This window comes from Sinohyriopsis cumingii, chromosome 2 (genome assembly GCF_028554795.1).
Source record: "Sinohyriopsis cumingii isolate HCF-2022 chromosome 2, ASM2855479v2, whole genome shotgun sequence".
In the NCBI taxonomy this organism is placed as follows: domain Eukaryota; kingdom Metazoa; phylum Mollusca; class Bivalvia; order Unionida; family Unionidae; genus Sinohyriopsis; species Sinohyriopsis cumingii.
In genome coordinates this window covers 161,620,767-161,646,908 of record NC_142962.1, presented here as the reverse complement: position 1 = coordinate 161,646,908, position 26,142 = coordinate 161,620,767, and the positions used below count along the sequence as shown (strand labels likewise).

At 36.0% G+C, this 26,142-nt stretch overlaps 1 protein-coding gene across 1 annotated transcript in view; it reads left to right on the top strand.

Annotated features, from left to right (window-relative positions):
- The window catches only part of LOC149806224 (uncharacterized), a 138,974-nt gene that overhangs the window by 74,174 nt on the left and 38,658 nt on the right, over positions 1 to 26,142 (top strand). Inside the window, exons 7-8 of the mRNA XM_089951175.1 lie at positions 3,312 to 3,465; positions 6,884 to 7,047. Of these exons, the coding sequence (XP_089807301.1) occupies positions 3,312 to 3,465; positions 6,884 to 7,047 (318 nt within the window). The remainder of the gene's footprint in view (positions 1 to 3,311; positions 3,466 to 6,883; positions 7,048 to 26,142) is intronic.

The window sequence follows — 26,142 nt, the reverse complement described above, 5'->3', positions numbered from 1 at the left end:
GTCTTCTTTGGGTTGACATTGTCGCTTGAGTGAGGTGAGCAAAGAATCCCACATCTCGGTGATAAACCCTTCTGCTTTCTCCAAGGGTACGTCAGCCTTGAAATCTTTAAACTTCACCGTGTAGGTGTAAGCCGTGGTTCTAAATTTTCTAGAGGAGCGCTTTTCCGTCTCTCGAATGGAATAGTACTTTTCAGGGTTGACTAAGGGTGGTGAACTTGGTTTAGAGGGTTCGGATTCTGGTTCACTCATGTCCTCTTCAAAATCACTGGCATGAATTTGTGCCAAGATTTCAGCCATGATACGAGGCGATAGATCACGTTTCTGCCTCTTACTTTCTTCTTCTTCTTTCTTCTCGAATGAATGGGATCGTTTCATCTTGAGTGCAAAACGTCAAATGGCTCAAGTTTAAACACCACAGACTAATTTATAGTCTTGGCAAACCAGCGTATATTAAAAGGGTGTGTGTCTTGTCCTTTCACTATTCATTTCACTCTCAAGCTGAGCACAACGATGGAAGAGACTACCCAGATGGAACGTTTCGTCAGAGCTTTGCGAGGGGTCATTAGAAAATTCTCTTCAGACCAGCCGACGGACTACTCTCCTTCCTTTCGAGATAAAAGTCAAGATACTTGCTATATCTGTCAGAAGAAAGGGCATTGGTCTTCAGAGTGTCCAGACCGTCAAAAAAGAACAAAAACAGGGACTAAAAGAGACAAAAGTCAAGATACCTGTTATTATTGTAAAGAAAAAGGACATTGGTCTCCAGATTGCCCAAAAAAGAAACAAGAGGAGTCAGAAGAAAAGAAGGATTCTTCAAAAGAAGAGAGGGATTCTTCGGAAGAAGAGAGGGATTCTTCAGAGGAAGAAGAGGAAGAAAGAAGACAATTCTATTTAAAAGAAGCAAAGAAACAGGAGAAGAAAAGAAGAAGGGAAGAAAATGAGGTAAAAACGGTGAAGAAATTCAAAAAACAGAGAGACTAAACAAGGAGAAAGAAGAAGTCAATGAACTTTTAATTAAAGTGTTCTGTGGTGAATTGTGAATTGGATTGTAAAAAAATGGATAAAAGAATACATGAATGATATAAGGTAAGTGTCTTTGAGTTTTGATTTTAAAATAAGAAGCTACACTCACGCACTCATACACAGACACGTACTATAAGGGTAAAATGGGTGGGGTTTATTTTTGAGTTATTGGCAAATTGAAATTGTATTTCGTTTCGAGAAATGTGGGTGGCCCTGAAAAGGGCCTTTTTATTTTGGTGTAGGAGTGAGTTTAACCAATCAACTTTAACTGCCTTAAGCCTTTGCCACGGCCAAGACCTACTTCTGATGATTGGGTTGAAATCACTAAGGGTGGTACGACAGGCTTAGTCACAGGGTTGGCGTGTTTAGCTCGAGAAGGTCGTATTCTCTTCGGTCGTGATAAAGAAGTCTGATACATTTGTTTCAGACTTCTTAACTCCGCTAAAATGTCCAACAGTACCGTAGCCGTTTGATTTTCACCCTCTTGTTTCTTTGCTGCTACTTCTTCTTGCTGTTGTTGCTGTTGTTTTTTTCTTACCTCTTCTTGTTGCTGTTGCTGTAGGAGAAAAGCTTGTTCCGCTTCCTTTTGTCGTTGCATAAATTTCTCCAATTCTTCTTTCTGTCTCTGTCTAAAATTCTCCACTTGCGGTAATGAAGAAGGTAAGGAAGGTTCTGGAACAAATTCTTGCGAGGTAAGAAAATCCACAAAATCCCAGTGTACCTCTTCTGAAAGCAAATCCGGGTTCCCTTGGGCAGTCTCCCCTGCTGGTGCACCCCAATGGATCGTTTTCTGAGTTTCCGTCATGTTGAATCACTGTCGCATAGATTGACTGCACACAAGCGCTAACGAATCTATATAGACCACGTGACGTCACAGACTGCTCTCTTCAGGTTGGATGCGAGCTGACTGAATTTTGTAACGCGTGTTCGGATTGGTGAATGAATTCAATCCGTTTCAATCCTTCCTGTACCTATAAATAAGCACAGTTCACTGCATTGATTCACCTATTCTCGTCGCTTCAAGATGTGGACCACAGTTGAGTCATCCACCCTTGTGTCTTCCATGATGTTTAGGACGGACATGCTCATGTATGTCAGGTCCAAGTGGACTGTTGTTGATAGGACAGATACTAGTCAATGGATGAGGAGAGTTTACATAGAAAGACAAGGATGTCTCAAGAGGGTACTTGTGTATGGACCGGTAGTTAGAAGGAGTTTAAGAAGAAGAAGAAGAAGATGTGACAGATGCCATCTATGTTAATATTAATATTAACATAAACCCAAAGGCCCTTTTCAGGGCCAGCCATATTTCTCGAAAAGAGATAGCCTTTCCATTGCTTACCCCTTTTCTAAATTTAAATTTAAATTTAAATTTAAAAAAAACTTTTACAAAAAAAAAAATCCCATATTCAATTCCCCTTGTCCCTAGACAAACCCAAACTCTATTCCCATGTTAATTTCCCTTGTCCCTAGACAGACCCAAACTCTATGTTAAATTCCCATTGTCCCTAAAGTGACCCACGATTTTTCTCCATGTTAAATTTCCATTGTCCCTAAAGTGTCCCAGGGGTCTTTTTAATGCTAAGTCCCATTGTCCCTATAGTATCCCACTTAACTACTTACATATAATGTTTTAACATTAAGATATAATTGAAGTGTTTATATTTGTGCACTGTCAAGGATGAGTGAATGACAGGCGGGAGTGCGAGAGAGCGTGCACATTTTGAATGATAACATTTTATGTTAGATATTTAATAATATATGGCTTTGTCCTTGTCATATCCTTTTGTTGGGTGAAAGACAATAAATTAATTTATCAATGTTTTTCCTTTTCTTTGCTTTTTCTCCATCGCCTCTGGAGTTTTAGATATTGCCTTTCTGTTTTGGGCACTGTTCAATATTATCCAGTTACTTTACAGGCCTGACTCAAAGTGGAAAGTCAGATTTGATCACTACATACGTTGTAGGAGGGAGACAAATATTCACTGAATTTACTTTGATAAGAATGAGTAGTGCATTTTACATCAGTCAGAAATGAAATTAAATTAGTATAAATCTACATCTAGGGAGTTTTCGACCTGGAACGAGAAAATGCCATACCCCCCCCCCCCGGAAACCCCGCCCCCCCCAAAAAAAAACCAAATTCATTGTTGCCCACAACATTATCCTTTCATGTGACAACTTTGCAATTTAAATCCGGTATGTCTCAGTTGGTTTATAATGGTATAAGCTTGACGTTGATATTTATTTTCATACTTTTAATACCTGATATATACCCTCATATTCAGGATTCAGATTTGCTAACATGACTGGTGCAGCTGGTGCGGTTAGTGTAACTGAGGGACGACTTGAGATGTTCTTCAAAAATGAATGGAGAGACGTTCACAAAGACCAATGGAACCCGGCATGGACTCGAACTGCCTGTGAATCCATGCACTTCAAGTACGTTACTCCGGCCATTAGCATTTGTTTTGATTTAGGTGAATTTCAAATTTATTTTTAACTGAAACATGTCAACACATTAAAATATGACAGTTATGAGGAAAGGAAGAGGTATGGATGCCTTGACATGTGACCTATACACCTAGCTTTTGACTTTCACCACTCTTTCTTCCTAAATTTATTGTAGACCACTGAGCCAGAGTCTTTATTCCAATCATTTCAAAGTAACTGAGCCAGCGTTGTTCTTCCATACTTTGTCAAGGTCATTTAGCCGGCGTTTTCGATGATTACAAAAGTTTTTTTTTAAAGACTACCTCTGAGCACACTTTTTTATTGTTATAGCAACCATTTTTGATGACCACAGAACAAATGTTTTTCAGACCTTTTTAAAGACCACTGAGTCACAGTTGTACTGTTTTTGGTAGCCTACACCAAATCGGTTATTTTGTGGCGCAAACGTCTAGGCCCAATTTTTTTTTACAAAGTTATGGACTCTTTCAGCATACATTTAAATCTTCAAACGTTTATTGCAGAATATAAACACCAATTGTCAAAGAACAGAGTAGACATCTAAGTCCTGACTTTCAATCCTAAATGTCACTGTCCCCACCAAAATATTATTAATTTTCCTAACTGCTATGCACTGATATAGGTGTATACATATGCATGTAGATATCTCTAGGCCACTGACTGTTTAGATATGAGGCAATGACAGATATTTCTAGATGTGCATAAGTATAAGACACAGCACTTTCATTTTCAGAACTATAATCAGATGAAGTAATGAGGTTAATATGCAAAGAACTAAGCAGTCTACCCTGCCTTTCTCTACAGTGAGAATGGGTGGAAAGTGTAAATCTCTTGCCAGGCTTTGCTTTATTTACTAAGACTGGACATCAGGACCAGTCTTAATTAACGCATATATATATATATATATATATATATATATATATATATATATATATATATATATATATATATATATATACATATATATATATATATATATATATATATATATATATATATATATATATATACATATACATATACATATATATATATATATATATATATATATATATATATATATATATATATATAACACTCTTTATGTAATTTACAATAAATTGGAACAAATTTACTGATCAAAGATGTTGTTCCCAGTATTATTGCAGATGTCAGTGACTTTGACATTTTGGCTGATTTAGCATTTAGAAAAACTTTGAATGCTTTATTGGTCTATTTTGAATCCATTTTATTCAACTCCTTGTTTGTTAAATATTTACCAAACATTGTACGTTCTATTATCTATAATAAGTTTTCATTCTACTTTGCATTCTTTATGTCAGCTGGTCTTTTTGTAATAATATTGTTCGGAGTTGATAAAACCTAATTAATGTGCAAAGTGGTTATAGAAGAAACTAATCAAGGGTTTAATAATCCAACCTAGATTCAAAAAGTTTATCCAGTAATAACGGAAGACTCTTTAAGTAATAATGTATGTAAGTTTATCCAGTAATAACGGAAGACTCTTTAAGTAATAATGTATGTAATAAGGGATCCAGTAATAACGGAAGACTCTTTAAGTAATAATGTATGTAATAAGGGATCCAGTAATAACGGAAGACTCTTTAAGTAATAATGTATGTACGTTTATCCAGTAATAACGGAAGACTCTTTAAGTAATAATGTATGTAAGTTTATCCAGTAATAACGGAAGACTCTTTAAGTAAAAATGTATGTAAGTTTATCCAGTAATAACGGAAGAGTATGTAAGTTTGTCCAGTAATAACGGAAACTCTTTAAGTAACAATGTATGTAATTAAGGGATCCAATAATAACGGATGACTCTTTAAGATAATAATGTATGTAATAAGGGATCCAGTAATAACGGAAGACTCTTTAGGTAATAATGTATGTAATAAGGGTTTTGGAAACTCCTTAATAAGAAGCTCAACAATTTAATTGATGAATACAAATAAATTATTATTTATAAATCCGGAATAGATGATACACAAAATAATTTCACTAAGCATAATTAATTATGAGTAGGAAAAACACGGTACATCACGAAATAATTGATAAATAAAGGGTGAAAATTTAAAAACTTATTAAACCAGGTATAATTCTTTATTTTACTCTTTTAAGTTCAAGAAGAATAGGAAAGTTTCAGTATGAGAAACATGCTAAGTCAACATTATTTTAATAGCCTAAAAGAGCACTGGGGGAACAGAAACTCCAAGATTTAGGTTCGATGTACCCCTAGTAGCAGCAGTTATACGTATACAAGCAATAAAGATGAAAATCGATTGTGGAACGTTTGGAAAGTGCATAATGCAAAAGAGAACCAATAATCTGGCATTTAATAGATTCAGAGAATGACTTTTAAAGAAAATATTACGAAGATAAATCTAAAAATTAGAAAAATGTTACAATTAGGTTAAGGGTTAAAGACAGCTATTTAAATCAAATTAGTGACAATAGCTAGGATTGTTACGGCTATTGGTATGATGTAATTAATGTAACAACATAAGATTTTGTAAGACATTCAGCAGAAGGAAGCCGATATGCTTCTGGTGGAGGTTGTGGTAGTTCATTAGATTCATCCATTTATAAATTTAATTAAAAAGGTCGGAAGTAGCATTACATTGTATAATGTTTCATGTTATTAAGTGACTTCTTTCACCAACTGGAAAAAAGTAATTTTTCATAGCTGATAATACCATTTTAATCATTATTATATTACTTAGTTAGACCTCTGTCCACGTGTATTGAATGCCTTTAGTAACGAAATCAATGCAAATTAAGGAAAGATCTTTCAGACTCTTACAACATGCTATTAATGTTGATTTGCATAGAAAATATCTAACCCTAACCCTAACCCTAACTGCTAATATAGAAAAATGAAACAAAATTATACAACACTTTATTTTTAGGAAAGGAACAACACAGGGAATCAAATGAATATACAAATGAATTAACTTTTATGAAGCCAGTATTTATTTCCAATAATCGATAAAATGAGCTTACAGATGGTATATTTTTTATGGAAATGTGCTATGTAATTTCCGGGCTTAGAGACCGAATACACACACACACACACACACACACACACACACACACACACACACACACACAGTATGTTTTGTTTTGATTTGGACTGGTTAGGTGTTTACTGCCCAACAACACAAGTAACTTATTTAGTACCGAGGTAATTGGAGTAAAGTGCCTTGTCCAAGGACACACAACGGTAAATGATATATGCCAGTCGGATATTAGGATTCGAATCCGGCACACTTACCACTGATCCACGAATTAGTTTTCTAATAAAATATATGCTACTTTTCTTCTTCTTCTTCCTATTATTATTATTATTATTATTATTATCATTATTATTATTATTATTATTACTTAGATATGGTGGTAGTTGGCACGAACCATCTGTATTCGGTGCAGCCCCTAGTGGATCGAAGCTGTGGAAAATGAAGGCTGAATGTCTGAACCCCATTAACTGTTCACAAATCGAGGATGGCTCGTCGGATGCTATTGGAATCACCTGCTTCACCGAAGTATTAAACAGTAAGTTAAGTTACTTTTAATGTGGAAAACATTCTTGTATAAATGCAGATATGGTCCATACACTGAGTTATTTTCCATTGGGACGTACACTGAGTAATTTTCCACTGGGACGTACACTGAGTAATTTCCACTGGGACATACACTGAGTAACTTTCCACTGGGATATACACTGAGTAATTTTCTACTGGTACAGTTTGTCAAAGAAGATAATGATAGCACTGCACATACATATTACCGATTTTTCCATATAATGTAAATGTTCATGGGAAAGCTAAAGTGCGCATAGTAATACTTCGTTTGCATTAGCAGTATAACATAGTCAAGTTGATCTTATAGATAGTTAATATTTTGAATAAAATACAGTTTTATTTTCGTTTGACGCGAATGAGACAAATCTGAAATAATCATGCTGCTCCTTCAGGTTATTGCAGAAAATGAATACAATTTAATGGAAAACTTCAAAGAAAGTCCCCAAAATGTTATGAGTCTTTCCCTTTTGACTTCAATCAATGGCAATGGCAATGTTGGATTGTAAAACTGAATCTTGTAAGAGCGACTATAAGCCATTATTGGAAGCAAAGTAAAAATCTATGTCCGTTTATATATTATGTACAGTTATCAAATTTAGGGTAAAGAGCAATCGTTGAGGAGTTAATTCACACAAGCTGATCCCAGTACTGTAAAAACCCCATTGCAATATAGTTTAAATTATAACACTTATTACAACAGAGCCACAATTGCATGCAATATTATGCTTGTGGTAATAATCAATGCAGCTTTGAGATAGGAAATATTTTTTGTATTAGGTCGTATTTCATGGTGCATGGCATAAAGTATTAATTTTTGGCTTGGAGAGGCTTGCTCATAGATATTACAAATGTGAAGGAAGAAATTCCATTCAAGTGTGAATGTATTGTTTGTAATGCGCCTCATTAGGTGATTCAAGAAAATTATTTTATTGTATTTGGGCGTTGAATAACATTTCGCATGACAATGGCCTTGGTTGTGCGGTCCTTGAAAATAGGTGAATCATCGATCTTACGACAGGATTATTATTATTATTATTATTATTAGTGACTGAGGATTTCCATTAACGCAGACTTAAATATCTGAGTAGATATGTGGGGCACTTTACGGACAATGGGAAAATACATTACAAGACCCCCTTGAGCCCGATTACGGACACGACTTTTCAAATCACACTGGGCCCGATTACTAACAAAGAGAATTTAACACAGGGAATATTGGACCTGTATACGGACAATAGGAATAGAAAAGGTGAGGTGACGTCATGGTACTGCAGATTGGTAACAATGTTCCAACAATGTAGCAAGTGGCTGACCTCAACAGGGAACCAAGGAGCGGGGAAAAAAATCTTGAACGGTTGGCGGTACATATACATATATAACGCATACAATATACAACATACATATATTGATGAATATCAATCTATTACACAAACAACTAAACAAACGACTAAAATATTTTTTTGGCAAGAAAGCAAATCTTTTCGAGACATATGAGTAACCCTGAAAAGGGCCTTTGGTTTTTTGTTAACATCATTCCGTTAACACAGAGGGCATCGCATAGGTCTTCTTCTCTTTCTCAAACTTCTTCTGACTTAACGTCTGGGCCATAGATGAGGACTTTCTTCAAACATCATTGTCTCTCCACATAAATTTGTCTTTTCCGAAAGCTCGTATCGGTGGTTCGGATAATTTTCCATGATGATTTCACATACATGGGTAAGTCCGTACGGAACAGCATCGACGATACGAGGGTAGATGATTCTACGTTTGTCGACATCTTGTGACGAGAACATATGAAGGGAATGCAATGAACTGCGGTTATTTATAATGGAAGAGCGCATCGAAACGGATTTAGTTCTTTCACAAATTCAAACAAGCGTTACAAAATTCAGTGACAGTGTGGAGTCTGTCTTCCAATCCGAAGAGAGCTGACTGTGACGTCACATCCCTATATAGGTGCGGTAGCGTCTGTGTGCCGTTAATCAATGCTACAGAGTTTTCAGACATGACGAAAACTAAGAAGACAATCAATTGGTGTGCACTGGCCGTGGAAACGAGAAGCGATGGTATAGCAGCGGCTGCCAAAGTCAACACAGTCTTACTTCCAGAAGAGGTCGATTTTAATAGGGATTTATTCGATTTTTCTTTCTTCTTTGCAAGAATGTGTTCCGGTACCAGTACCTTCGGCATCTTCTCATTCCTTACCACACATCGATAATTTTAAAGAGACACAAAGAAGAACTGGACCAATTTTTACAGCAGTAGAAAGAAGCAGAACAAGCTTTTTTCCTTCAACAGCAACAGCGAGAAGAAGAAGAGGCAAGAAGAAGGAAAGGACAGGAAGAAGAAGCAGCAGCAGAGAAAAGATCTAAGAGAGAAGGAGGACAGTGAAAGTCAAACAGTGACTGTACTCTTAGACATTTTAGCAAAGTTAAGGAGTCTGAAACAAATGTATCAGACTTCTTTAATACGACCCAAGAGAAAACGACCTTCCCGAGCAAAACAACCCAACCCTGTTACTACACCTGCGATACCACCCCATGTGATTTCTACCAAATCATCATCGACAGGAGCCAGTCCAGAGGCACAGAAGGCTTAAGGTAGTTAAAGTTGATTACGTCCCGTTCCTGAGATTATTTTAAATTAAAAAAGTCAAATACCCAACGGTCCTTTTCAGGGTCGCTCACTTCTCTCGAAAGGACATTCCGAAAGGACACCTGTGTGACTGCATGCAATCATGTAGAGACTGTACCAACATTACGCACATGTTGTACAGTGACTTGTTTATATTTCACTTTGGCCGTTTTGATGTGTATGCTATCTTTGTACTTAACCATTTGGCGTTTATGTATTTTTGTCTTTAACTTGCAATAAACGTGTCCTGAAAAAGTATAAAAACTCTTGTCTTGTTTGTTTTCGTGTCAAAAGTGATATTCCTACAAACTACAATGGTTACATCTTCTGCATCAACTCCCTCTTCCTTCACAGAAAAAATGCTTAGCCAAATATCGTCACGTTCTTAGCCAGATGGTTAAAAATATATACCGATTCGTCAAACGAAAAAGATGTTGGGAAAATGCCCCTTTTGTTCGGCCCCTTGCTAAAAGGAGTATTGGGAACAAGATAAAAAGGACCGAGAAAATAAAAGGGACCTCTGGAGTCCAAATTCTTAGACAGGACCATTGAAATCAAATGACGAAAACTTGCTTTAGTGCATGAAAAACGATGGATGGAATACCAACGTTGGCATGAACAACGGACCCCGATTGGAGTTGGTGTTGTGTCTGCGGTGCCTGGCTTGGGAGGTATCACCATTAACCAGGTGTATCTGGAGTTTAAATAGAAGCAGAGGGGGCCAACAGACCGACTTTGGAAGCGTCCAAAAACCGAAATAAGGCTTCTAACTCAAACATTTTTCGAGCTGAACATTTGCTTGAAATAAATGATTGTCTAAACAAATTGAGGATTCTCCGGTTAGTTAGACCATTTATTTTCGTAAATTGTTTCCCTGATCTGTAAACTCATCAATAGCGAGTATATTACAAAAAATGAACCAACTAGAGACATGGCCCCCTCTGCTGCTATTAATTTATCCAAATATTTTATCAAGTCCGATTCGATATCTTGTTCTAGGATCGGGCAAATTTATTGTTATAAATCCATGCGGAGTAGCTTGCGCTCGTGAAAAGAAATTTCTGAATTTAATTATATCCATGTCACCACTGCACCAGGTTTGATGAATATTTCGCAACGTATGTGTATCAACTCCATTAAACACAACTAAAATATTACAGTTATCTTTGATCACTTTTGGTATTTGTGTGTATCGTTGAGTAACATAAATGACATCGGTGTTTTTGTGTCTACCACGGGAAAAAATCCTAGCTGGATTTGATTGTTTGCCCAGCATCAAATCATCGTATACAACTAAATTATTAATAAATCCGTCTATGGAATCAACTGATGGTGCTTCATCAATATCGGTTATAAACTCGATAACATCGTTATCTTTATCTATTTGCGCATTTTCATTAAAATCCTTAAGTACATTATAACATTGTTGATCATCAACTGACGGGGCTACCAAATACAATTTATCCCACTTTAACCATCTCGTTATAAGATTGAATAACAACTGTGTCTTTCCACTTCCAGATGGTCCTATTATTATCATTCTGATGGAATTTGGTAACGCAGGATGGTGCTTGACAGGTTCTCGTTTTCTTGTCGCTGAGAAATCAATTATATCCATTCTGTATAAAATATTTATGGATTTATATTGTGTGAAGTGCAGGACGCGTACCCCGACGGATACACTAACAACTATTACCACAAAAAATAACAGATCAGCGGTTACGGGTAAGTGTACGCGGTGTGGTACAAAGAAGTTTAAATTTATTCCCGGTGATAATTCAGGGACAAAGTCAACGTTAAAAAAAAAGCAACACGGGGGGTGATATTGCAGCAAAATTAACAAAATTACCCGGGACTCCGTGGGCTAAATACCCAGGAGAGAAACACCTACCAGGATATAATTATTGCGGTCCTGCTACTCGACTAGATATCAGGCTTGATAATCAGGATCAATCAAAACCAGGCGAAGAACCAATAAACGCTATTGATAAAGCATGCCATGCTCATGATGTTGCGTATAAAAGAAATGACCTGCAACATAGGCATATTGCAGATGTGAAATTGATTCATGCGCTAGATTCTATAAAAAATAAAAATATCAAAGAAAAATTAGCTAATTGGTTAGTAAGATCTGCGATGAAAGGTAAATTAGCGCTTGTGGTTGGTAATAAAGCAGCAATTAGTAAACTTGCTGATGCAGCAGCGGTTAAACATTCTACTGCTAAAGCGTGGTTATGCAAACAGGCAATATGGCAAATTTACCTACCGCCACCTAAGCAAATTCGATTTGCACATTTCAGTGTCAGTGTTCCTAATGAAGTTCATCAAGCTGATATTCTGTTTTTACCACATGATACTGTACGTAGAAAAATGTACAAATACGCGGAACTGTTGTTGATGTTGCAAGTAGATATAAAGATGCAGAACCGCTATCAACGAAAACAGCATCTGAGGTAGCCGATGCGTTTAAACGAATTTATTAACGAGGTGGTTAATCCTGGCAAGGAATTTCTTGGTCCAGTATCATCGTTAATGAAGCAACATAATGTCAAAATACGACGAGGACATACTGCAATTCATCGTGATCAGGCAATTGTTGAACGATTTAATCGAACACTTGCTGAGCGGTTATTTGGATATCAATACGCGAAGGAATTGATTCAGGATAAAAGATCTCGTGAATGGGTGGCAAGATTACCAAATGTGATAGCAACGTTAAATAATGAGATCACTCGAACAACCAACATGAAACCTATTCATGCAATTACAAAAAAATATACCTACACAACAATGTGATCTTTCAGCACAGCCAGTATTAGGTAATATCACTGTCAGGTATTTATACGAGCCCGGTGAACTTGAAGGCGGTAAAAAAGAGCGACTGATTCTATTTGGAGTGTTACCACACATAAGATATCCACCGTGACAAGATCCACTGGTAGACCCGCTATCTACAGACTGGATTCAACTGCTCCTCAACGTGGATTTGTACGTGAACAATTACAGATAATTCCCAATGATACACAATTACCACCCAAATCACTTAACTAGCACTGGTGCCAGCACCCTGACGTCGGTTACATTCAAATCAGGTCAACATGACATTTTCTCGTGTATGACCAAGATTGTTATTTTTTCTATCTACGGTAGATTGTCTTTGATCATTTTTCAGATACCGCCATAGCATTATGCAATTACAACTTGCACAATGATTATTCTGTTGTTGTTTATGCGCATTAATAAAATCAACATCAAGATCAAAATCGCGTTTGTTTTTTTTTTGTCACCTGCTTATAACCAGCTAGTTTTTTCTTATTATATCGTTTTGACATTCGTCAATATCATCACTAGTCACTGACGAGTCCATGACGATTCGTCTTAATTGAGATATTTTTCTAACTGGAGACACTGCAAGATAAACTAGGTTCGACCATTCGATACGATCATCAGCGATCCAAACAACTGTATCAGTAATAGTTAATCCCTGAGATGAATGAATCGTCATCGCGTATCCAAGCGTCCACGGGGATTTATCAGCACGTAGAGCATCTTCAACAACATCAACATCAACGGCAAAAATACCATTCAACACAAGATTCTGTTTCCTTGACTCGGTCTGTCCTGGTATATCAACGTCAATATTTTGCCGTCGCGTATCTGCTGGTCGATAACATAACGGCACTGGCAATGTTGGAAACTTTTCTCGTTGTAACTGAAACAACTCCCGCTGAAGTGTATCACGAACTATCTTTCTACTTGCAACTATCAAATCGTTTGGTCTCCACGCGCGCAGAAAGTCTTTCATGAGTGTTTCTGAAATTGTCTCGCGCATTACTTCACACTGAATTTTATTCGGTTGTAGTCTGATTAATTTTTTAAATTCCTTCAACGTTGCATCAAGTGCTCTATCATCATCAGATACTTCTTCGAAGTGGTCAACGAAATTGTTCAGCCAATCATCTGGAGATAGTCCAGCTACGGGTGGTGGTTGACCGTGATCGCCGCACATTATCACAGCAGTATTTCTTGTTAATAACCAATCAAGAAATGTTTTTAATGTTTCTAGCGGTACAGTGCATATTTCATCCCATATTGTAATCCTTGGAATGTATTTCTCGCCCATCCTTAACGATGTCCATGTATCACCCTTCCATCGGAAGAAGCTGTGATAAGTACATGCCTGTTTCATTTCTCGCGCGAGTGTGTGTGTAGGTGTTAGCACAATCATATCTGAATTCTGAAATAGTTCGATAGCTCGAGTGGTTTTACCAGAACTGCCAGGTCCGTTTAGATAAACTGTTTTGTGTATAGTTATTGCATCGTATACCGATGGTGCAGAAGATATCTGATTATTTCTGCCTGATTTTATCAGGTAAATATCTTTAACCGCAACATCAGCGGATTCGGAATAATCGAGTATATATTCCTTTTTTACTCTCCATGAATCCCACAATGCATAAGTGCCTATGCTTAATCTTTCTAACAGTATTGAATATTTTTTACTTATATAAAACGAATCAGTAACAACTCTGACAGCGAGTGTAAAAACCTTATTTATCATCGATAATATGTTTATTGAAACGTACGCGAGCATCGATGATCTTAAATGAGTATACTGAGGTGACTCACCGTCCATGTAGCTCACAATTGTACCTAGTTTAGTTCCATTTGACAAGAAAGCTATTTCTCGACTTATAAACGTATTTCTATTCGTTGTATCAGCGATTATAAAATCTAACTCAGCATCATCCATAATCAATCTTGTACAATGTCGTCTGTGATCATATGCTTCTCCTTGGGTAAACTTGCCGATTATTTTTCTATCATGATCTTTTGTAATCTTGTTCTCGTAATCGGTTTCATCAGAATACTCCTTTTGTTGTGGTAACCAAACTTCGGTTTGTTTTCGATATGATATAATTGCTTCACTTACAATCAACCGTGTTAACATCGCACAATCAAGCATATACCGTAATAGTACTATTGGTGTCCACATTTTTTCTGAAAAATGTTTTCCAAACCAAACATAACAAATTGGATGAAGTCCTTTAGACATTTCGAATGACTCGATACGAGCAAATCCAGTCAGGTCAAAATTCGGTAATGGTCCGTTTATCGATACTCGCTTCATTTCGTGGGTCGGATGACCGAATCTTTTAAAGTACACAGAACAATCTCCGTATCCAAGAAAACTCCCGGGATAACACGCGTCCATATCAACTGAAATAACATCTCTCTGATTGTATTTAGTATTCCATAGTCCGCCTTGTCCATATTCCACAGAACTCAGTATTATGTCATCAAGAAAATCAAACCTAGTTGGTTTCCACGAATTTTTCTTTCTAGCAAAATGATCCGCAGCTGACGGAACAGTAAAACAGTTGCTCAATAGTTCGTCAGTGTCATTAGTATATTGCAGTGCAAGATTTTTCATTTTCTCGTGAAGAAGATCTGTTCGATATATAATGCCATTTGGCCTGACAAACTGATCAAATTTATTTTTTTCTTCCACGCAAGACTGAAATAACCATACTGACACAGGATCGTTTTTACTTATTTTGTTAATAAAATCAAACATACCTCCATCAGAATTATCTATGGGATAACATTTAACAGTTCGATCTCGTGGAAATATTGTTACTGCGTTAGTCCACGCGTGTGCGTTATCATCAATAATTTCGATCGAAGTTCCTTTTGATCTATATTTTGATTCATACAAAATCTCTCCTGTTATCGTCGCTACAGTTATTGGAAATTTTAATCTTTTTCCTAACTCAGCGACATCTTTGATAGACGTACCGGTATCTTTAACCATTTCTCCCCACGTGTTTATTATTTTACGTCTTTTATCCGTTACACCGTTTCCACGAGTCGAAACGGTAAAATGTTCTGTTACTCGTTCAGCCACACAATTTATTTTTGAAAATTTCATAGGCGCCAGTTTATCAACGCTGGGTTTTTCATTTATCACATAGATTCCATAAATAACCGCTGTCAAAGGATATGCTCGTTCATAATACGGTTTGTCAATACCTGTCAATAGACCTGGTTTGGAATCTTTACTTAGTATGACAGTTTTTTTATTACCGTGGACAGGATCATATTTGTCACGGATAATCCAATCATCTGTTTCTGTCAACACGACAAATTTTATTCTGAAAAGATATTTGTGATTATCAAGATAGTTAATGATAATTGTTGCTCTTTTGTCGTCCATCATAGCGTTGATGATATCTTTGTTGCGTATAATCTTGAACGTTTACCAGACATGAGATGCACCATCTGTGTGAAATTCTTTCTTGGCGTCGTGAATTTGATTAATCAAACCTTTGTTTTTTCGGATCAACAAGATCTTGCATCGGTAGGTTAGGAGATATTCTGTCGAGATTAAATTTATTTCCGCTCAAGGGCTTTATTCGGGATAACCTATCGAATTCGTTCATATCATATTTCAAGCAAATATTTAAATTAAAATAATATGTATACAATGTCTCAATGCAAATCGCTCATGGTGGGTTCATTGACTCGTTGTAATAAATCCTGTAGAAAGGAATTCTGCGGACAACACATGCAAAACATTCACCGTGGAAGCTTAGGACCAATGCCATGTCTGCGATGTGGTGCTGGAGTGCGAGAAAAAACACAGTTGTGTGCGTGTTGTGGTGGTAAACGATACAGAGAGCTTAAAAGATCTTATAAAAAAAAAAATAACGTCAATAATAACGCTATAAAATCCGTGGAGGATTATCTAACTAAGTTTTCAGACAAATTATGATTTAAACAAATAATATTATTGTATAATGGAGCAAAATAAATTTATTCCACATCCTACAATAACAAACTACGAATCAAATATTGATGGTATGATCAGAAATTGTCGATTGAAAAAAACAGTTGGTTTTGTAATTAATCCTGCCTATATGATGTTTACTGCAGCGAAGAAAACTTATTTCTGTCATCGTTTTATATACGAGTGTCACAAGGTGTTGATCAAAGACGGTCTTGTGATCGATCACATTAACGGCGTGAAAATTGACAATAGTTTATCCAATCTTCGAGCTGTTACACAAAGCGAGAACGCTGCACGGGGAGGTACTGATAAATATGACAGAACAATTGTAAGGAGGACGGTAAAATCCACAAACATAGAAACTGGCGAAAAAAATTATTTTTCAATCAATGTATTCAGCTGCGAAATACTTTGATAGTAACTCGCGTGTGGTAAAATACGTCGCAGAAAATATGACCAAATCCTCTCTTTTCAGTAAATATAAACAGAAAGTCACCTTCCAATATTGTTAATGAGATAAACTATCATCATTTTCAATTAATTACCTCGAATTTATATATATTTATTAACCATTTTTTTAATTATTTATCCTTTTTTGTCAGAAAGGCTCACTTTTATACTACTGATTTTTCGATTATGCGAAAGGGAGATTATTTCTGTAATATATATTGTTTTCTTCGTAGATTTCCGATTTTTATGGTCGTAATTGGTTAATTAATCATCTACGTCGTAAATAATATCAATAATTATACCAAAGAAAGATATTTATGGTTTCTAACTTACAAAATAGAAAAATAAACGTATTTCACATCGTACAATATAGCGAGTTATTTTTAGATCTGTTATGAGAAATCGAGGCAAAACACGTATTTAATGCAGATATTTGCAATCTGTTCAGAAATGCACAAGTATTTAAACCGATCTGTAGGTGGTGAAACGTTTGATGGTGCCGTGGTAGTATGTAAATAGATAGAACACGCTGTTAGTGCAAAGATATTTACAATCTGCTACAAGAAATCTTGGCAGAACACGCTGTTTTTAATACAGAAATTTACAATCTTTTCAGAAACCACTGTTTTTAGTACAGAAATTTACAGTCTATTCAGAAACCGCTGTTTTAATACAGAAATTTACAATCTATTCAGAACCGCTGTTTTGATGCAGAACTATTTAAACCGATCTGTAGCTATATAATAACCTTTGAAATATATATTGTTAGTTGATTCGATAGCTCAGTTGGTAACGTATCTGGCCGTGATGCTCACGGTCCCAGGATCGAATCCCATGACTGACAACCGTCAGTGGTTACGCATATTAGCGATTTTTATAATTAATTGGGGCACCGCCAGCCCCTCTCCGCTCAACAGAACCCTCCAACCACACGTCACTGGTGGTTGATACATGTTTTGTATCACCCACGGGCTGATTATTGGGGGGTGTTCTGTTGAGCGTAGAAAATGGCATCATTTATGTTTGTGCCGTCCTTAATTAAGATTTCTTTCATTGTACATATTTCATTTCATTCATTGCAATTATTTCATTGCATTCATTCATTTCATACTTACTGAACTAGCTGAAACACTTGAATAGTGGTTCATTCATTCATTTATATATGTTTGTGCCGTCCTCCCTCTTGGGCCTCTAGACCGTTGTTTGACGGGTTAGGGGCTCTCTTAGGGGTTAGTGTTTCGTGTGCCCGTTGAACTTGGTAGAATGCGGTGGCAAGCTACGAATTCTGGGTTGTGCCGTCCTTAATTAAAATTTCATTTATTGTATATATTTCATGTCATTCATTGATTGCATACTTACAATCATTCATTGTATATGTTGTGCTGTGCCCCTTCCTGAACCTGCTAAAAGACTCAAATAGATGTTCATAGGGGAAATATTTTTTTATTATATATATATATATATATATATATATACTAAATAATGAACTACGAAAATATTAATGATGTAATTGTTGCTATTAAAAAATTGGAAAAAGATGGAATTAATATATCCGATGAACTAAATCCTGAAAAAATAGTTTCTGATTTTGAAATTTTACAAGAACGTAAACACCAAGGAATACACACACTATCATCTGAATACAAGTTCATGAAACGGATTCAGGTGGCGATGTTCCGGTCACTAGCTACTGTGGAAGATAATCAAGTGAAGGAATTCGTTCATCTCTCTGCCGCAGTAGAAAAAATTAAATTAGAGTTATCCCACGAATACGAGGCAAAAAAAAAAAAATAATCAGTACTCGCATAAGACAATTAAGACAAATTATGCTAGCGAGTAACCTAGTTGGTGAAGTAGTACAAAATAATTCTGGTGAAAATGAAAATGGAAGTTTCGGTAACTGGGGTCCCTGTCAACGTTGACCACGTGTAGATCTTTGATCTTAATATTTTATTTTATCATAGATCTTTGATATTAATATTTTATTTTATCATAGATCTTTGATATTTAATATTTTATTTATTCTGAAATTATATTTATTGTGAAATATTTTATTTTTTCTGAAATTATATTTATTCTGAAATATTTTATTTGTTCTGAAATATTTTATTAATTCTGAAATATTATATATTTGTTCTGAAATATTTTATTTTTTCTGAAATTGATGGGCTAGTTGGTACTCAGAAACATGCAAACCAATCAATTTCGTAATTTTCATGGGCTAGTTCGTACTCAGAACTATGTAAAATGATCAAATTTTCAGAAAAAATAAAATATTTCAATACTTTTTAGTCAAATTTGTTAATTTTAGTCGATTTGTCAAGGACAATTGATGAATTTTCCAATATCATTCGGGTCAAACCTCAAGCGGTTCTCTAATCGATTTATCGATAAATCATTAAAAATCAGTAAAATTGGCTCAAAAAATGAGATTTTTCATGAGATTTTTGTTAATTTTTCTGCTAGTTTTCGAACAAAATGAGGATTTTTAACGATTTATCGACAAATCGACTAAAAATAACAAATTTGACTAAAAGTGTTGGAATATTAAGATCAAAGATCTATGATAAAATAAAATAAAATAAAATATTTCTTATAAAATAAAATAAAATAAAAATATTCCTGATAAAATAAAATAAAATAAAATATTTCTTATAAAATAAAATAAAATAAAAATATTTCTGATAAAATAAAATAAAATAAAATATTTCTGATAAAATAAAATATTTCTGATCAAAGATCTATGAAGAAAAATTATTATGATAAAAGTATTTAAGATTTTACAAGTAGATTGACAATCAATTCCTCCCCACGCAGGTCAATTAATCGTCCTATGTGGTCTGTGAGTTTAAAATTTATTCGTGCCAAATACTGATTATGTGTACGTAGATAAACAGGATTGGTTGGTACTTGCACGATCAAATCCCCAGGGGGAACTTGTGGTGTGAACGTGTATAGGATATATCCTTGTTGAACCTGATTTGATGTTCCAAGATCTATATGATAGCTGCCATCGATTACGTCACAAACTAGATTAACCGCGATTGTCGATGTTATATTAACGATTCTGGGAGATACATGTCTGCCGCCGCCGTGTCGATCATTATTATATCTAAGAACAGTTGCTGGTGGGGCTATTTTAGGAAAATATTCATCAATGACATAATTGACAGATTTTCTTAATCTATCTGGATAATAATCAGGGAACTTAAACGTTGCAATGTCAGCTTCGGGTATTTTGTATTTGGGTGCGAGAAACCTTTTATAATCGCCCGATGATTCAAAAACCAAGTTTATGATTCTGTTATGAAATTATTCAATGGTATCAGCTATATGATTTAAAATTTCTTTTCGTTTAACAATTTCTTCACGCGTAGGTGTCAAATCAGACAAATATTCATAAAAAAGAACATGTAAATTAACTAGTTGTTCTTCGTGATCTGAATTTATGATATGAATGACATTATTGATATTTATATCGTAAAATGAATTATACAGGTTATTACCGTTATCAGCGTTGTGTTAAAGCCAATAATATTCACCAGTTTTATCGACACGAAATTGATCCCGTTTATCCCATACTCGTTTTTCTATGTTCCACCAAAAACTCGTATAATTCATTTTAAAATTATGATGAAAACTTTTCGTCGATGTAAAATCAGCCCGAGTTGGTTCTGGTATATGTGTAGGTATTGGTGGTGATATTTCAGGCCAACCTTGCACGGATCTTATCGTGGACTGATAAATATCAACGACATGATCAGGAGAGTTTATTTCGATTGCAGAAGATAGAACATTAATCGAAATTTTTTATTCTTTTCCTGTTATTGATTTTATTCTACGTGCAAATTCATCATTGATTTGTTCGATCTCATAAATGCCAGTTGGTATTCCAACAACAACCCAGTCAGGTGTTTCATCGGGTTTGTTTTTATTAGCAAATACAAGTGAATTCCAAACACCACCAGTAAGATGTTGCGGTTAATTTCTTATCAGCTGCTTCCAGAATAAATATTTCCTTGTTTCTGCTATTTAATATAACAGATACAACCCCGGAAAACTTATCAGTTGAATGACGCCATGAATACGTTGTAAATATTCCAAAGTTTGCAGCACTAAACACAGACAACCTGTACACGCCAGTAACTGTTGCGGTATATTTGATAGTTTTATTTTGTTGCGACCATGTTGCAAATCCCGATGATACCGTGTATACGATGTTGGTAATATGCCCGGGAGTAACCCCGTCGGGAATTTTAATCAAAATGGTTTTATTAACGATCTCAGGAATCCCCGCTACGATGTTTTGCTGTGTTTGTTTGATCGTGTCTAGGTTAGTTTTGATATCAACGAGTTTTACGTCAACGTCGGATGTTGCATCTCTTAAAACTACCATCTTATTCCAGTTCATGCTGAGTTCACCTGTCATTGTGTCACCGGTATTTTTCACGCGACTAGCAACACTTGCTGTAATTTGATCTCTGATGGTTGTAAACGATACACTTGAATCCTTAATTCTGCCGCTGTCAGTAAACACAGGTATATTATCCGTAATTGCACCAAGTAATCGTCGAATTATATCATTCCATTTGATATTGCTCGTTTTTAGTTTTCCGTATCGATCCTGAAAAATAACAACCTCATTTGGGTCAACTCCTGCAATATTCATAATATCAGCGAGTTCATCTTTAGTCGCGTCCTTCGACAGATCAATGTCATCGGACTTTTTCTTAACGCGTGAAGAAGATCTTCCGTAAATATGAATCATTATAATCTAAGATCTGTTTAAAACGCTTTATGCACAACGAAGCGGTTGCTTGTATAATCATTCACGACCTTATGTGGCGGTTTGGATGATTTTGGTATAGCGTTAAGTACATTAATTACTTCACGGCCGCATATTGGCGGATCTGTCATTGTTTGTGTGGGTAGCGTTGAATACCAAACTTGCGCGTGAAGTGGTGCAACATACTTGATAAATTCAATGGTTGGAGCTAACCCGTATGAATCAAAATAAACGATTCCACGTGGATCAACCGCGTATGATACCCAGTGAGTACCAGGTCCTGAATTCAAGTCAAGATTAATAATACCTGTTTCGAGTTTGTTTGGTTGTTTCGGTAATTGATCTCGCATAAAAACACCTCTGAAGTTTTTTATTTTTAATCGTTTAGCAGCATCAAGTAAATCAAAATGTGATGCTGGAGCATCTAACGAAGTGATCCTGGAAGCCTCAGACCTCTTCTCCAACGAGATCCCTGTAATCTTAGGCCGCGTCCCTTTTTTATATCCATTTCCAGTTGCTTTCTTTAGAGCCATTTCAGCAGCTGTTCCAACAGCACCTAACGCGGCTGCTTTTGCTACGGCTGGAGCGGCAGCAGCTATTAATGCAGGAATAGCCGAGAGAAGTGGAAAAATACCGCCTGTTTTAATTGGGTCTTTAACCGCACCCGCAGAGAGATTAAGTTTGACGCCTATTTTTGATTGTTTAGCTCCGTTGACATGTTTAAGCTGGCGTTCTGATAATAATAGTTTATTTTGACCACCCGTGATCTGATCTCGCTTTAGTGATATTTTCATTCCGCAGTTTTTTGCTGAATTTGATTGAAGGTTTTTAATCTGACCAGGAGTCAGACTGACACTAATGTGATGATATGGCATTTTATGATAAATACTTGCCACGCTCCAAATAATGATTACAGATTTTCCACTGGTGCATCAACGACTCTCATTCGACCACTACCACCTTCAAGTAACATGGCTTTATCGCTGAGTATAACCGCGATTGCTCTATAATTAACACCACCTTTATCTAACATTGCTTTAAGATGTATATCAACGTCAGATTGTTTTGATAGATCAAGATGCTCCAGTGAAAAATAATAAATCGGATACAAAGTTCTGAAATCATGCTGTGATATTTGCAACCCAGTATCTACATTTTGATCACGTCCCATGAATGACATCAAACGATGATATACACGTCCTATACTATTTTGTTCATAATTTAGTTGTATATTCTCTGTTGGTTCTTGTTGTCCTTTAATCCGCAAGGAAATATTTGTGATACCTAGTTTATCAAATATCATATGAGTACGTTCTTGATTATCTAAATGATCATAGTTCTGAAACGCAATAAAAATATGCCGTTGTGCAGAAACACCTTGTTGTGATGCTATGTGCCATGTAAACTGATAGTTAACGTTAGTTTGCATACTATCTATGCTTGTTGTTAACCATGACAACAAGGATTTACCACCTGTTTCCATGAAAGAAATCAATTTTTGTTCTTCTGCGATCGTTGGAGTCATTACCGGCATTCACAGTGAAAGTTTCGATAATACTACTTTACCAGCATCATCAGCGGGTCTCCACAGAGCATCGTGATCATCACCCTTTCTTACAAGAACAACCGTATGTCTAGCTCCAAAAATAACCTTTTTAACATTCCTACAAAATCCAAAAATATGCGATAGTGGAACTGTACATGAAAATCTTTTATTGGCTCCTAGCAACATATTTCTGCGAACTGCAAAATCCCAAGTTGAAATCTGGATTAGAACCATGAACAACCGGCGTCACATCAGCATCAGCGTTTCCGGCAAAATTTCTTGGTCGTCTTATATTATATGGAATATCATCGGGGTGACCAGAATTATCTTTTACAAACATCATTGTGGGACCTGCTGATTTTTATTAATCATCAGAATATCTTGCCAACCCTATTATTGTTGTAGCAACGCCGACATATTTCTGAATCGATTCGATATGTTTTTCCATCAATCATATATATGGCGCTACTAAACAAGGCCATAATTCCGTTATTGACAAAACCGATTTTAACCTCTGGTCCGTATGCTGTATCATCTGTTTTTATAATTTCACCTTCTACTTCAATATATGCTTCAGCGGGTAAAAAATATCTACTTGTATCCTGAACCTGTAATTCAATTCGTCCTTGCTTATTTGGTTCTCGTGCGTCATAAGAATAATACTGATAATCACGCACTGATTCATTTTTAAGACCCGGTTCGTCTATGCCGAATGCTGGGTCGGATACGAGCTTAAACATTTTATTGTAATTATTTTCGTCTAACACGTTGATTACCGCGTTTGGAAAATTCCACCTCGGGAAGTTCCACTTCCTGATATCAAACCTGAGATATTATTTCCCGATTTACCGAGTCCCCGATCTGCTAACGCTGCTAGTTTTTGATTTGCAGCTTGATTTATTATTTTGCTGACATCTGCGGGCATAATTTCAGTACTTGGTAATTTTACTGGTTGTTGTTTTCGTCTTATTAATCGTGCTAGTCTATCTTTGATCGCCGAGAACGCTTTACCAACATTGACAATTGCACCAGGAGCTTTTTCACGAACAATATCAATAGCTTTCATCGATAATTGTTTTGCAATAGGAGCTGCTTTTGGGGCTAACCTTGTAAATAATCCCTGAATAACATCACTAAGTCCATCTCCGTAAATAACTCTATAGATTGGTAATCGTGAGTTTACCGCTCTGACCGATACGGATTTACGATGATTATTGTGTACGATCATCTTATTTTATTTACCATTTATCTAATCGCGGTGACTAATCATCAACGAGCTCATCAATAAGTTCTCGGTAAACGCCAATATCCATGATGCCGCCGCGAAATAATCGTTGGCAAATATCAGCTGCTTCATTGGTTATTTCTGGTGAGTTATTTCCGGCACGTTTTCCCCCTATGAGAACTTCTAACCGTGACACGTCATTGAGTATATTATTAGGACAAACAAAATTATTTTCTCCTGATGCAGTCAAAAAAACCCACTTCCTTCAGCGCTCGGAGGATCATCATCATCCTCCCCTGCCAACATCCGTTCTCTTTCTTCTTTAAACTCCTCAATTGGTTACCTCAATATAGTACTTCGTCGGGTGTATAATCGCTGCAGTGGTGACGGTTTTTGCTGTGGTGGAGGAAGTTGATATGAAGGTTCCTACTGGGAGAGTTGTTCTTGTTCTAGTTGTTTTATTCTCTCTCTATAATCTTTTTACTTCTTCATAAAGACTTTTGAATTCTGGACCTCTAGCTTGTTTTTTGTTGTAATATACGCGATATATCCATCTAATAAGATTATCATCACTTGCTTTTTCATAACGGGGTTTTAAAATACCAGATTTATTAAATGTACCAAATAATATTATTTCTGTTAATTTTTCTATTTCATTATTCCTAATACCTTCAACAAAACCTTCCCTAAATTTTGCAATCAATTCTGCGTTTACTTCTACTGGTTTGGTCTCAGGTGCAAGTTCTTTTGTCACGTCGGCGACTTCAGTACGAAGTTTTTCAATATTTTCAAGTATTTCTTCATCGACAGGTGGAGGATGAGCTGCAGCTATGTCAGTTGGAAGGTCCCGTAAAATCTTTTTTGTTTTCTTGGTTCTTCTTGCTATTTTTTCAGTCTGCGCTGCAGTTTGTTCTAATACTGGAATACTACCCTTTTTCCTCTTCTCATCTTCCTCCGCAATATCTCCCCATATAGTTTTTTTCAACAGCCGCTGCAGCTTTCTTAGTAGCTGCAGTGACGGGTTTAAATAGTTTTTCAGTGTCTTCTTCGTGCTCAACTTGAGATTGTTGCTGCGCTTGCAAGTGTTTTCTAAACGAATCTCTAACAGGAAGAAATTTTTTGATTGCTTCTAATCGTTCTCGAGCTATCCTTACAGTATGAGATTCCGGATGTACCATTTTATTATAACATAATGATTTAATTAATAGCAGCAGAGGGGGCCATGACCTCAAGTTGGTTCGTTTCTTGTAATATACTCGCTATTGATGAGTTTTCAGATGAAGGAAACAATTTACGAAAATAAATGGTCTAACTAACCGGAGAATCCTCAATTTGTTTAGACAATCATTTATTTCAAGCAAATGTTCAGCTCGAAAAATATTTGAGTTAGAAACCTTATTTCGATTTTTGGACGCTTCCAAAGTCGTTCTGTTCTCCCCCTCTGCTGCTTAAATAAAAAAAACCAAACCTTCTCAGGGCTACCCCAATACTCTATAAAAGAGATTATTTAAGTTGCCGAGTTATGTGATTATAAACACTCACTCTTTTAATGATGCGACTGTGTTTGTGTATGTCTCGCGTACGTTCGTGTGGATAGTATATTTGTGGTTTGTTTGATTTTTTCCTCCTTCCTAT